This window comes from Podarcis erhardii (genome assembly GCF_964252035.2).
Source record: "Podarcis erhardii genome assembly, chromosome: 12".
Taxonomy (NCBI): Eukaryota; Metazoa; Chordata; class Lepidosauria; order Squamata; family Lacertidae; genus Podarcis; species Podarcis erhardii.
In genome coordinates this window covers 48,245,916-48,258,836 of record NC_138513.1, presented here as the reverse complement: position 1 = coordinate 48,258,836, position 12,921 = coordinate 48,245,916, and the positions used below count along the sequence as shown (strand labels likewise).

The 12,921-nt window shown below is 42.6% G+C and overlaps 1 protein-coding gene across 5 annotated transcripts in view; it reads left to right on the top strand.

Annotated features, from left to right (window-relative positions):
• GLI3 (GLI family zinc finger 3) overlaps window positions 1-12,921 on the top strand; it is a 240,194-nt gene that overhangs the window by 125,339 nt on the left and 101,934 nt on the right. For all 5 annotated transcript variants that reach the window (XM_081834713.1, XM_081834716.1, XM_081834715.1 and 2 more), the window contains one exon: window positions 8,780-8,885. In XM_081834713.1, coding sequence (XP_081690839.1) covers window positions 8,780-8,885 — 106 coding nt within the window. The remainder of the gene's footprint in view (window positions 1-8,779; window positions 8,886-12,921) is intronic.

Here is a 12,921-nt window from a genome sequence, read left to right as displayed (position 1 = left end):
ATTATTGACAGGAAGTAAATAGTTTCCTTTACCACCATCTTCTTGTGCGTCTTCAATAACCACTTGGACCTGATGATTATATGGAAAAACAAACCAGGGCTGTCTAGTGTGTGGAGCCAGTTAAGGACATTCAGGGATCATAAGAGTCTGTTTGCATCTTTCTTATCACCTAACACGAGCAAAAGACTTGGATTCTCTTATTGGCCATAGTTCGGTATCTGGCCATGCAGTTGTCTTGCAAAGTAATCCTGGCGAGGCATCGCGGAGCATGTTTGGGAAGATGCATTTTCATCCAGCCTGCCTCTTTATGGGGAAAGATGAAGGCTGAACTTCTTTGCTGGGGCGTGAAAACATTCTCCTCTCAGTTTGGCTAGGCCAGTCCCCATGTGAGGTAACTTAACAGTAGAGACAAGCTAGTCATGAAAATAGTGGTTTTTTGTGACGTTTTAGTTGCTATAATAAAGGCATTGTTGCCCTAATATGGAATTCAGAAGTTTTCTTATTGGCCAACACAACTACCTTTTATATTAATAACCACACAATTCCCTCCCTTCGGATTTTGAGCCGTAACACGGAATTATCCTGAAGTTCAAAGCCAGCCCAAGGCATTTAGTTGCCAAAAGCAGACAATCCAAGTGACACGCTCTGCTTACCACTAAGTAACGTGGAGCACAGTCCATTGGGAACTCAGTGGCATGAATGAAAACTGTGCCCTGCCATGCTCTTGCTCATTTCCTGTCCATTCCAATGGGGAAATGGCTCAGATCTGTCCAGTTTCCCACCCTTAGTGACACCTTTAATCCTCCATCTGGGGCTGCAGCCTCTCCCTAAATTTGTTTTACAGCTCTTAGTAAATTCTAGGCGATCACTAAGTAAATAATATTAACTTCTGGGAGCCAATTGACATTGATAGGGGAATTTTAACAAGCTTGCTTATTAACAGGTAATAATAGGACTACTAAAATACTGGGTTTTTCTTTTTTAAAACATAGGTTTTTAAATCTGTACACAGTGGAGTTGCAATGACTGTGGAAAGCAATAAAGTGCTCTAGCTGAAAGCCAGCCAGCAGCTATTTAGCCAATACCTGCAGCAAATCTGGCCTGCTAAGGAGCTTTCAGTGGCTGCCAGTTGTTGAAAATGTTTCCAGCCTTTTTTTCCTTCCAGCTCAGATAGCTACTTCTCCAAGCATTTGGCACCCAGATTGTTGGGGAACCACCGAAAACAAATAAAGTATGTTCCCACAAGGTGTTTTGGTTTACATAAACACAAAGGTGGCAAAACAGACACCAAGTGTGTGTAATACTTGGTCCCGCTGCTTTGCTTTGCCAAGGGGGGAATTCCAGCTGGAACAATGTATTGCTCGGAACGAGCTCTGGAAACTCTGCACAGAAGTGTAATGAGTGAAACAAAATGAGAAGTAAGGGGACTCCATCAAACACAGTGCAATTTTTCTTTCTTTCTTTTTGTTTTAAAAGGTTGTCCACCACTGGAGACATATCCTCGAGGCCCCCACCAGGACCAGGCTAAGGCAATTAGTAGTTGCACCCAAATCTAGAACTGGAGGGTTTCCAGCTCAGGTTCCAGGTGTGCTGTGGCTTCAGCCAGACTGTAGCCGTCAGAACCTACTACTTTTTTGAAATGTCAGGGACAGAAGACCAATGCAGACATTTGTTTCTGCTTGCCAGGGCTTTTGTTTCATGGCACTATTCACTTTTGGCATTATTTAGTTGACATCCTGCTTGCCTTGTACATGGAGATCATAGTCAACTGTTTCTGTTGACTGTGTTGCTGAGTCTAAAGGAGAGGAGCAGAAGTGCGTAGAACTAATTGGCTTCTGAGGCAGAAAGAGAAGGAAACCACACCTCTCTGAGACAAAATTAAAATGGAGGGGAAACCTGTCTCAAACATTATAATAGTCATCTCCATCCTAGTATCCCCCAGATGCTTTGGCCTACACTCCCACCAGCCCCAGCTTGCATGGCCAACCATCAGAGATAATGGAAGGTTGTTGTCTCAAATGTCTGGAGGGTACCAAGTTGGGGAAAGCTGCACTCGAGTCATGAGTATTAATAGCAGGAACACGTTTTTGCCCAACTGCTTCTACAGCCCAATGGATAGCTAGTGTGTTTATTGCACATAAAGTCAATGACGAGATTGTCATTGACCGGCCTATCTATTTTAAATGTATTCTGAATGTTCTTATGTGACGCCAACAAAAGTTACTTGACTTGACTTGACATAAAGTCAAAATGGGCTGCAATCTGGAGTAGAGAGGGCACAAACAATATTCCCTTGCCCCATACCATAGGTCCCCAATTACAGCATGGAGTTGGGGGAACAGTCCAGACAGTGGCAAAAGCTGTGCACACTGGCATCTTTATGGGCATAGGTAAGGGGCATGTTTCCTCTGATGAGCCCCTCCCGGGGCACACCTCTTATTTTCTCACATATAGCCGAAAGGCTGCTTTCTACTCTATGGGGAAAAGCAAAACTGCAATCATCATTCTTTGGCAAGATGCCCACAGCCAGCCCCCACTTCAGGCTACCCTTCCTACACTGGCATGACCTTCACCCTAACACTGGGCAGCCTAACTTTCACTGACAGATGCAGCAGTATGTATCCTCCCCATCACTCCCTGAAAAATACTTCATCGTCAAGAGAAGAAACTGAATATTAATTGCCTTTCTCTTTATTTCCTTTTTGTTTGTTTTTCATGCTAGAATGAAAAATTAGATGTGGCTGAAGTTAGTCAGCTGTTCCCTAGGACCATGCACATAGTTTATAAAGCACTATGTGAATTTACCAGACCAATTGAACAAGAGACCAATAGGACAAAGCCTTTATGAGAACTGATATTCTAAGATCATGAAGCAGAATTGCTGAGTTATGCACTAATGGTACATCTTCAGTGTGATCATATTCTGCATTTCTTATTTCAAAGGCGGGAAGTAATGCTTCAGGAATGGGTGACTTAGCAGAGACTTCACATTGATGCAAAATGTTGATTACACATATGCAGGTAGACAAGTGATAAATAAGAAAGATACTGGAAAACCTTTAATGCCTGTCAGAGGACTCCTATTGGTCTGTATTAACCATGCCCTCAGTTCAGCAAGCCTCCCAAGAAGATTGCATTTGCTTTGATATTTTAATAGAAAATGTTATTATCATTAAAGTTTCACAGGAGATTGTGTTTTATTCATTAGGAAGGCAGAATGAAAAGTTTTGCTTTCAAGCCCAAGGGGAATATCTTGTTTGAGGAAGGGAACAGAATGCCTTTCACTTTAAGAAAGAAAAAAACCACAGAAAAACCCCTCTCCCAAACCACTGCTCAACTGCCGGAGACAAAGTCAAGACAGAAAAGAAAGGTGATAGCTGAAAGAAGAGGTCTGTCCTTGGGCTTTGGAGCCAAAGATTTTGAGGGCTTGATGGCAGAGTTAACTGTGGTTTCCTCACCTGGAGTAGTAGTTGGGTTTGTTTCTTCTTGATTCAGCAGCTCCTGGAAGGTATGGCTAGTACTTTTCTCTGTGCTCACAAATATCAGCATCCTTATCACTAGTATACCTGTGTTTAAATTGTAGTACTGCTGCAGGTGGAGGCTTACATGACTGAATGTTCTCCTTAGTTGGGGTGGGGAGGAATCCCTTTAGAGTAAAAGAAGAAAAAGGTCTTCAGGAGAAATGCTGCCATGTCTGTCACAGTTCTCAGCAACCCCCTGGCCCTTGTGTATACTTTTGAAGTTGTGCTCCTGAAACACCCTGGAGAACTAGAGTCATTGGCCTTGTAGAGAAATAGGAAAGGTCATAAAATAATAATAATAATAATAATAATAATAATAATAATAATAATAATAATTTATTTATACCCCGCCCATCTGGCTGGGCCTCCCCAGCCACTCTGGGCGGCTTCCATAGAAACAAAAAATACAGTAAAATCACACGTTAAAAACTTCCCTGAACAGGGCTGCCTTAAGATAAAAGCCTCTCATTGCCAGTATTGCTCTGCATTGTCCGTAGCTTGGGAATAACGTAGTCCTTAATTTTGAAAAAAGAAACTGCTCAGACACTGTTGATGGGTTCCAGCTCATTTTCGTTATTGTAGCATGACCCATTAAAGAAAAACATATTCCACTGTTTGGATTAGTTAGTCCTGTATATTTCCAGTGTAGCCCTATACACTGACTTTCATTTAAGAGGACTCCACTTCCATAGGCGCTATTCATATATTTTCCTCCTCTGGCACTTTGGGGATCAGACAATCCTTAGTATATTTCTTCACTGGGGAAATATTAGTTAGAGTGAAGGTAGATGAGGCAGATGTCAATTTAAGGACTGATGCCCTTTCCTCTTCTGGTAAGACTATATAAGAAGAAAAATATTGTACTAGGAGGAGCGAGCCAACAGGAAACCAAGCTGGCAGCTATAAAAGCCATACATAGATAAATCACATACACACACCAGTTACATATTTATAGGGCCCCCAGTCTGGTTCAAGTCAAGTTCTCTCTGTAGGGGCTCTTTCAAATAAGTATTTGAAGAAGATTTCTGTATGAATATTCAAAGCGTTTCTATCCACCTCCCTTTGCACCCACAGGCATGTAGAATTTACTGCTTACCTGTGAGCTGTGTGGAGTTTCAATTCCTTTGGTGCAATTGATTTCAATGGTTGAGTACATTATCCCCCCTTTCTCCCATTTCACATGTTACTTTTTTGGCAGTAGAGTACACAGCACTTAGCAGCTGGTTTGTGAAACCATCAGTCAGGAAATTGTATGATAAATAGGGGGTAGCCAGGTTTAGTGGCACTTTATTCTGCTTCAGCAGTTTTAGCTTGACTTTGGAAAAATCACCATGTGGTATTTTGTCAAGGGTTGCAACAAGAGATGGCTAGAGTGCAGCAACTTAGCATACATCCTGCTTGAGCTATGATGTTCCACAGCTGTATTGCTCATGTGTAAGGAATAAACTCTGAGCTGGATAATTATGGTGAATGCCAGTTTTTCGGATTTCTCCTCATCATGCTGGTGGCTGTAGACAGCTCTGTTACAGTGATTGACTACTTTGTCTCTGCCCTCCCCACACAATGGAAACTGCAAACAAGGTGCAATTAAGAACCGGTGAGGAGCTTAATGCAAGAGGACTCACAAAAGGGTGCTCTTTAAATTCATGGTCAAGTTTCTTGCGACATAATATTACAGTATTTAAATTGCATATAATACTATTGCATGCCCTTAGATGCTTAAGAGCACTTGCACTGCTTCACAAACTGCATTTTCTTGTATGAGTAAATGTGAAAACATAGGGGCTTTGCAGTTGTGTACAGAAAGCTAACTATCAGCAGGCGTGATCCTGAAAGTGCCTTCCATGTAGGAATTTAGTCATATGGTCCTCATTCATCTACACATGAAGAATATACATCAGGCTGCTAGGACTGATGCTTCTTTGTAAGTAAGGGTGATCTGAAAGTATCTGGGGGATTGTGCTCCAAGCCTTTTGGATTCAATGCATGTGGTCCTACTGCTGCATTATGGATTATCCCTATTAGCTAGGCTTAAGTCAGGGGTCAGCAACCTTTTTCAGCCGTGGGCCGGTCCACTGTCCCTCAGACCGTGTGGTGGGCCGGACTATATTTTGAAGAAAAAAAATGAACAAATTCCTATGCCCCACAAATAACCCAGAGATGCATTTTAAATAAAAGGACACATTCTACTCATGTAAAAACATTGATTCCTGGACTGTCCGCGGGCCAGATTTAGGAGGCGATTGGGCTGGCCCATGGACCCTAGGTTGCCTATCCCTGGATTAAGTGAATGGAGTCTTTAGTTGAGCTGGTATCAAATAGGAATTCTGCATCTGGAACAGGCTCAGGGTTTGTTGTGTTGAAGCTCTAGTCAATATAAACATTTTAGGATTTTGCCTTTGTACCACAGGCAGCTTTCACCTTCTATATGCTCCAACATGTCTCTTAACAAAGAAGATAAAGTGTGGGTAGAATTGGTGGCATTATTTCAGGATAGGTGCAAAGGATTGGCCGCTTTTTAAGGATTTCCTCACTCCAAGAAACCCACACCGAAAGCTGTTTAATGTGCCTGTTTCAGAAATACGATCTTGGCAGCCTGGGTCTCAAGCAATGTGAAGGGATGTTTGTCTTGGAGGAGATGAATACAAACAATCTTTTATGAGGTATCACAGCATTTATGGTTAATGTTTTCTACTGGAGAATCCAAACGCAAGTTCTTAAGTAAGATTCGCTGTTTGTCACAGAGGTTGCTCCACATGAACTGAAATGTGTGTCAGCTCCATGCCCTGTGAGTCCCTATAATTCATGCTAAGCCTTGTGGAAGTTGGTGGGGGTTGCAGAGAACTTTCCCATACGAATCAAGGCCTATATCTTTGTGTTTAAGAGGGAGGACAGAAGTTGAGGCGCTAGAAATTATTGTTTTAAGTGGTACTTTATCGTTTACATTAGCAATCCATTACAGTTCCCCAAGGTTCAGGATCAATTCAGACTTGCTGGTAAGAAAGCAATTTAAGAGTCAGAATCTAAAGTTTTTTTTATGGCAACTGTGATCTGAATATGATCTGATATATGTGAACTTATATGAGGTCTCTGTTCATGTGGATGGTGTCTGAGGAGCTTACTCATTAGATTTCCACATGTTGGGAACCGCCCTGAGAACTTTCGATGAAGGGCAGTATAGTAGTAAAAGGGAAAAGGACCCCTGACCCATTAGGTCCAGTCATGACCGACTCTGGGGTTGTGGCGCTCCTCTCACTTTATTGGCCAAGGGAGCCGGCGTACAGCTTCTGGGTCATGTGGGCAGCAGGACTAAGCCGCTTCTGACGAACCAGAGCAGCGCACGGAAACGCCATTTACCTTCCTGCCGCAGCGGTACCTATTTGTCTACTTGCACTTTGATGTGCTTTCGAACTGCTAGGTTGGCAGGAGCAGGGACTGAGCAACGGGAGCTCACCCCATTGTGGGATTTGAACCGCCGGCCTTCTGATTGGCAAGTCCTAGGCTCTGTGGTTTAACCCACAGCGCCACCCGCGTCCCTAGTAGTAGTAGTAGTAGTAAACACTTTATCCATTAGGAATGAATTATTATCTGTTTTGCTTACTATAAACAGCTGTCTTTTGTCAGGCTGCATGTTTTAAATAGTGTACTTACATCGGGGATTTTTCAGCCTTTCTGTATTGTGACCCAGGTTCTGGTTTGCATGTTCTTTGTGGGCCACTGCATATTTGCTTCTTACAGCTTCCTATGGGAGGCTGGTGGAAGAGCTTCCAAGTGAAACCTCAGTTTCTTCTGCATTCCCCTAATGCTGTTGTGAACATGTGAGGGAGAATGGAAAGAGGAGGAAATGTTCCTGTATTTGCGTAGGCTCTGTCATTTCACCCAAGACACTGCAACAAATTGTGGCCAACAAGACGTTATGAGAGATAATGTGGCTGCAGCTTCTCTATATTTCGCCACGCTAACATGTGGTAGAATAAACACAGGACGCAGTGAAGTAAACATTCCCCCCCCCTCCAGTTAATTGTCTGCTGTTTGCAGGGGGTGGAGAAGCACTAATCCTGATGATGTTGCATCATCATGCACTTCATTTATGAAACATTACTAGGGAGGTATGTGGGGGGGGGGGGGCAGCTCCAGTAGTACTTTGCAGTGGACTTTGCTACACTATATTTTTACAAGTACTTTAAAAAAAGAAAGAAACACATGCTAATAATAATAAATATTGGGGTGTGCTTATGAAAGGCTAGCTGATCTCTTTCATCTGACACTTCACATATGCGCACTGCAATTATTTATTAAAGACTTCTTTATGTAATTTTCCACTAAAGTGATGAAAAGAGAATATTAAAATTAAGACATGAATATTCATGTGTGCCAAGCAAATTGGATGAGCCAAACTCTGTATCTTACACATTTGGCTTGGGTACATGTAAATGCAAAGGTATATTCAGTGCTGTGCAATATTATTGTTGCTGTGTGCCTCTTCATGCTTCTTGGCAGGTTTGTGTCTTCAGGGGTGCGGAAAAATTCAAAATGTGATGTGATTCTCTGAGAATCTCTGTATTCTTTCTTTTCTTTTTTTAAGCCTTATGGCTGCTTGTGGTAGGCCGTAGCTCAGTGGTAGAGCTCATGCTTTGCATAGCAGAAGGTCTCCGGTTCAGTACCTGGCACCTCCAGCCAGACAGAAATATGTAGCAAGTGATATGAAAGAGCCACCTCTGCCACTGCCAGCCAATGTAGAACAAATTGGGCTAGATGGACAAATAGTCTGTCCAGCTACAAGGCCTCTTGCTGTGTTCCTAAGCCATGTTTGGTAGTGGGCAGTGCACTTCGAAACCAGAAAAGTCAACAGGATTGCTCAGTGAGGTTTTCGGTGGCCAGAGGTTTGACCCCCGAAGGCTCACTCATCCATTGCCTCCCGAGACAGACGGATGCCAACCACAGGCCAGAGGGTAGAGCTTCCATGCCATGCAGAGATTCTTATCCTTCCCCGCAAATAGCAGAATTAGGCAAAATAGTTTAACAGTGCAAAATAAGAGAAAATATTCAAATGTTCATAATTCGTATTATCCGTGTAGATACAACTCATATTTTCTTTTCACAGCGTTTGGGGCTGTCTGGGTGCAGATTTCTTACATATTTCTTTGGGGTTTTTTGGCAGTGTGTACACACAGACTTGTTTATTGGATCTTTTAAATATTATATACTGCTAAGGTACAATAACAATGAGATTTGGAAACCCATGTTTCTTTTTTCAGATCCGCCTCACCTTTTCCCAGCATTCCACCCTCCTGTTCCAATTGACGCAAGACACCATGAAGGGCGTTATCATTACGAACCATCTCCCATTCCTCCGCTACATGTGTAAGTATGAACTCTTGCAGCACCTTGGCTTACTAAAGAACAGCTGAAGAAAAACATCACAGGTCACTGCATCTTTTGTGCTGCTTGAGCAACCTATAGCAGCAGGAGACCAACTTCCTTTAGCAGACCCCTTTAAGAGGTCTCCCCATAGTTTAAAAGCAACGCCCTCCTCCTCTAAATGTGGATGGGTTGATTGCAATGAGCACACACTGTGCATGTTTAGAGGTGCTTTTATGCTACCACCTTCTATGCGTAATGGAAATTGGCTCCAGATGACGTGATAACTTTGTGGTGTTGGTTCAGTGCCTTTCACACGACTGGAAGAATCCACACGAAAGCCAAACAAATTTTCTTACAACATGCCTTTTCCGACTCTGGTTCCTATCTGTATTTCATTTCTACTTCGTTTTGCAAAGTATCCGAGAAATTGGGATTGATAGGCGCAGGGTAGCCAAATTAGTGTCAGACTTGGCTGGACTGAAGCATGATTACACACACACGTGTATAATTCCCCACAATGGACTCAAGATATCATGCCACCAGGAGGTTTTGGGGTGTCATAGCTTTCCTATCTGTGCTACCAGAAAAACACAGGGAAAGCTGCATGTGTTTTACAGGAGCCGCCTGTCTGATGGTGTGGAGCCAAGGTGGCAGTGAGGTCAAGGTTATATGGACTCACTCATGGGAATGTTGAGTTGGCTCCATCAGTGCATCAGCACTAGGGTGGCTGTCCTGTTTTGCCACCTGAGACACTCTGTGCCCATCCCCACCAAAGCTTTGTTTACTGGGGTTGCAATGTAACCGCTTCTGGGTTCCAGCAAGACCTTGAGAGCCCCACAAGATTTCACAGGAACCCAGAAGCTATTTATTCTCACTTCTGCAGCAGTGTCCCTTGGATTCCACTGTCCAAGGCAGCTGCCTCAGTCCGCCTCATGGACGGTCCGGCCCTGATCATCACAGCCCTTCCTGATAAACAGCCACATGACTTCTGCACTGATGCTAAATATGACTAATGCTAAATAGGTTCCCTTTTAAACTGGGTTTGCAAACCTATTGGAACCCCTGATTAAGAGAGGCCAACCTGATTAACAGAATCCATCGTCTGCAGTGTTGCATGTTGCAAGAAATACATTATGGTTAAGGCAGGCAAAGAAAAGCTAGAGAGGGAATGAGAGAGAAAGTGTGCATCCCTGAAGGTGCTTGCTGATTTGCAAACTGCTTAAATGTTCCATTGTGCCTTTGGAAAGGTTTTGTGTTGCAGCAAAAGGGCAAGATTTACTCTTGGAATGCCTGGGGTTTATCTGTCTGTGGGTTCACTGAAGCAAAACAATCCTGCTGCCTTAGCAGTGAAACTTATAATAGGTAGCTACCAACTATTACCTATATATTTTGTTGACATTTATTCTGTGAGTTGTCACAGAATACTAAATTAATACTAAATTAAAAAGTACCAAACACTGTAAAATATCATGATAGAAACTGGGACTGGGTGTCCCCTTCCTGGAAGCCCCCGCCCCCCCCTTTTCAGTTTTTGGATTAGGTTGGAATTCTTTCTTGCTAAAAATATCCCATGGTGTCAAAAGCTTTTCACAAGTGACTGCTATGAAAGGGGATGAATTTTTTTTTTTTGGGGGGGGGGGTAGATTGTCATAGTCTACAATTGTTGCATGCATGTACACCCAGTCATTTGATTGATGGATTTGTAATCCAAACAAAATTGCAAGTGTGGCAGTTTACACTAAGTTAACAAAAAATACTAGTGAAAGCATGTATTAGGGGGGGAGCCTTTATTCAAAATCAAACACTGCTTTATTATGGATGGGAAAGGTATGTCAACATAGAAGGGAAGGGCAGGGGGGGGGAGGGTTTCCAGTGTCTTCTTTTCAACTATAAAATCCAGAAGAACTACTATAATCCATAAAAACCCAAATCCACAAAGCAGTTTCAGTCCTTTGCTAAAAGGCTTGATATATACATTTAATCATCTCTAATAATCTCTCTCACAGTGTGGAAATAAAGGAAGAAAAGCACAAGTAATACTTTGAAGAATAATGCTAGTTGTTTAGATGGCAGATTGCTTCTCCATGGCTATTAGTTACAGCTGTGTAATTACATATATACTGCAGGGAAAAAATGAATTTGTTTTAAAACAAGTCGTCTTCTGTGAGCAGAATTAATTGATATTAACAATCCTAACTATATGCCCAAGAACATACACAATATTTTACCAGCAGTTATTTTGGATCAGTCTCTTATTAGCAAAATTGTAATTTCAGAAGAAATTGGCCTGAAGGCTAGCAATAAATCTGTGTTGCATTCTTCCTTGGGCTTGAAAAGCGGGGGACCCTGTATTTACAGTTGGAGTAGTAGGAGTGGAGAGAAGACTTCCAGGAACTGTGATTTATTTTTCCATTGAGGTTATTTGCATCTGTTATTATTTGGATTGTACTCGGTTGTGCAGTAAAATGCATTTGAATGGTCTGAATTAAACTAGCTCAAAGGCTTTTCCTTTTTCTTTTTGAGGACACCCCCATGCACTCATTGCTGAAAATTCAACACTCCATGAGAATAATAGCATGCAGAACTTGCTTGGAAATAAGGCCTATGAATTGCTGTGCCTTTTCTTAACCTTACAAGATGAGCCTAACTAATCATGTTTACTTTAGAAATAAGTCCTGTAGGGTTCAGTGGGACTTAATCCATAGTTGAGGGCTGCAGACTCTTCTTAGGTCTGCAGACCAAAGCGAACGTGTAATGTGGCTTTCAGGTTACGCTTAACATTGTCCTCCAGCTTGGGTGTGACTTGTTAGGTTCTATTCATCTCTGAGACATTCAGACATTCTATCTAACAGTAAAGCTTTTGTTGGGATGTACCCTTTCAGAGTGAAGGTGGGAGATAACATTTTTTAATATTGCCCCATTGAAAAAACTCCTTTCTAGAAAGCAAATTAGCATCTCAAGGAGAAGTGTTCAGCCTTTTATCTCACATGCTGTTCTTCTATGTGCAGGGAAGTTTTATTTGGAGCAGAGGATGTTCAGATTGCTTTTCCTTACAGGAAAAGCCTTTAACATTTTATTCTGCTGAATGTATGCATTGGCCTAAAAGATCTTCTATCTTTGTTTGAAAGTTAATTATTTCCCCTCGTAAAAATCACAATAAACACACATCAGAAGTAAAAGGGAAAGGAGGGTTGTACCTAATTCTCGTCCTACTCAGAGCAGACCAGTTGGAGTTAATGGGCCTGGCTAACTTAAGAATCATTAATTTCAGTGGTCTTCTCTGAGTAAAAGTAAAGGTAAAGCACCCCTGGACAGTTAAGTCCAGTCAAAGGCGACTAAGGGGTGTGACGCTCATCTCGCTTCAGAACGAGGGAGCCGGTGTTTGTCCACAGACAGCTTTCTGGGTCATGTGGCCGGCATGACTAAACTGCTTCTGGCGCAACGGAACACTGTGACAGAAGCCAGAGCACACGGAAATACAATTTACCTTCCTGCTGCGGTGGTACCTTTTTATCTACTTACACTGGCATGCTTTAGAACTGCTAGATTGGCAGGAGTTGGGACAGAGGAACGGGAGCACACACCGTTGTGGGGATTCTAATTGCCAGCCTTCTGATCAGCAAGCCCAAGAGGCTCAGTGGTTTAGACCACAGCACCACCCACATCCCGCTTCTCTGAGCATTGGATATAACCCCAGCAAGACTTTTTGCATCTTCTGTCAAGGTCAAAATACCATTTTCTGTCTGCTTACTACTACTTCTGCAGATACTTGGTATCTGAAGAAGTGTGCATGCACACGAAAGCTCATACCTAGAACTAACTCAGTTGGTCTTTAAGGTGCTACTGGAAGGAATTTTTTTATTTTGTTTTGACCATGGCAGACCAACACGGCTACCTATCTGTAACTACTACTTCTGCAGTAAGTAGACAGCCTCTGATTCTGAACTGCCCTCTGCCACAGCCTCTTCCTGCTCACTAAACCCTGTCTCCTCTTCTGCTTCCGACACCTCCTCCTCCCAGTCTGCTCTCTTCACCC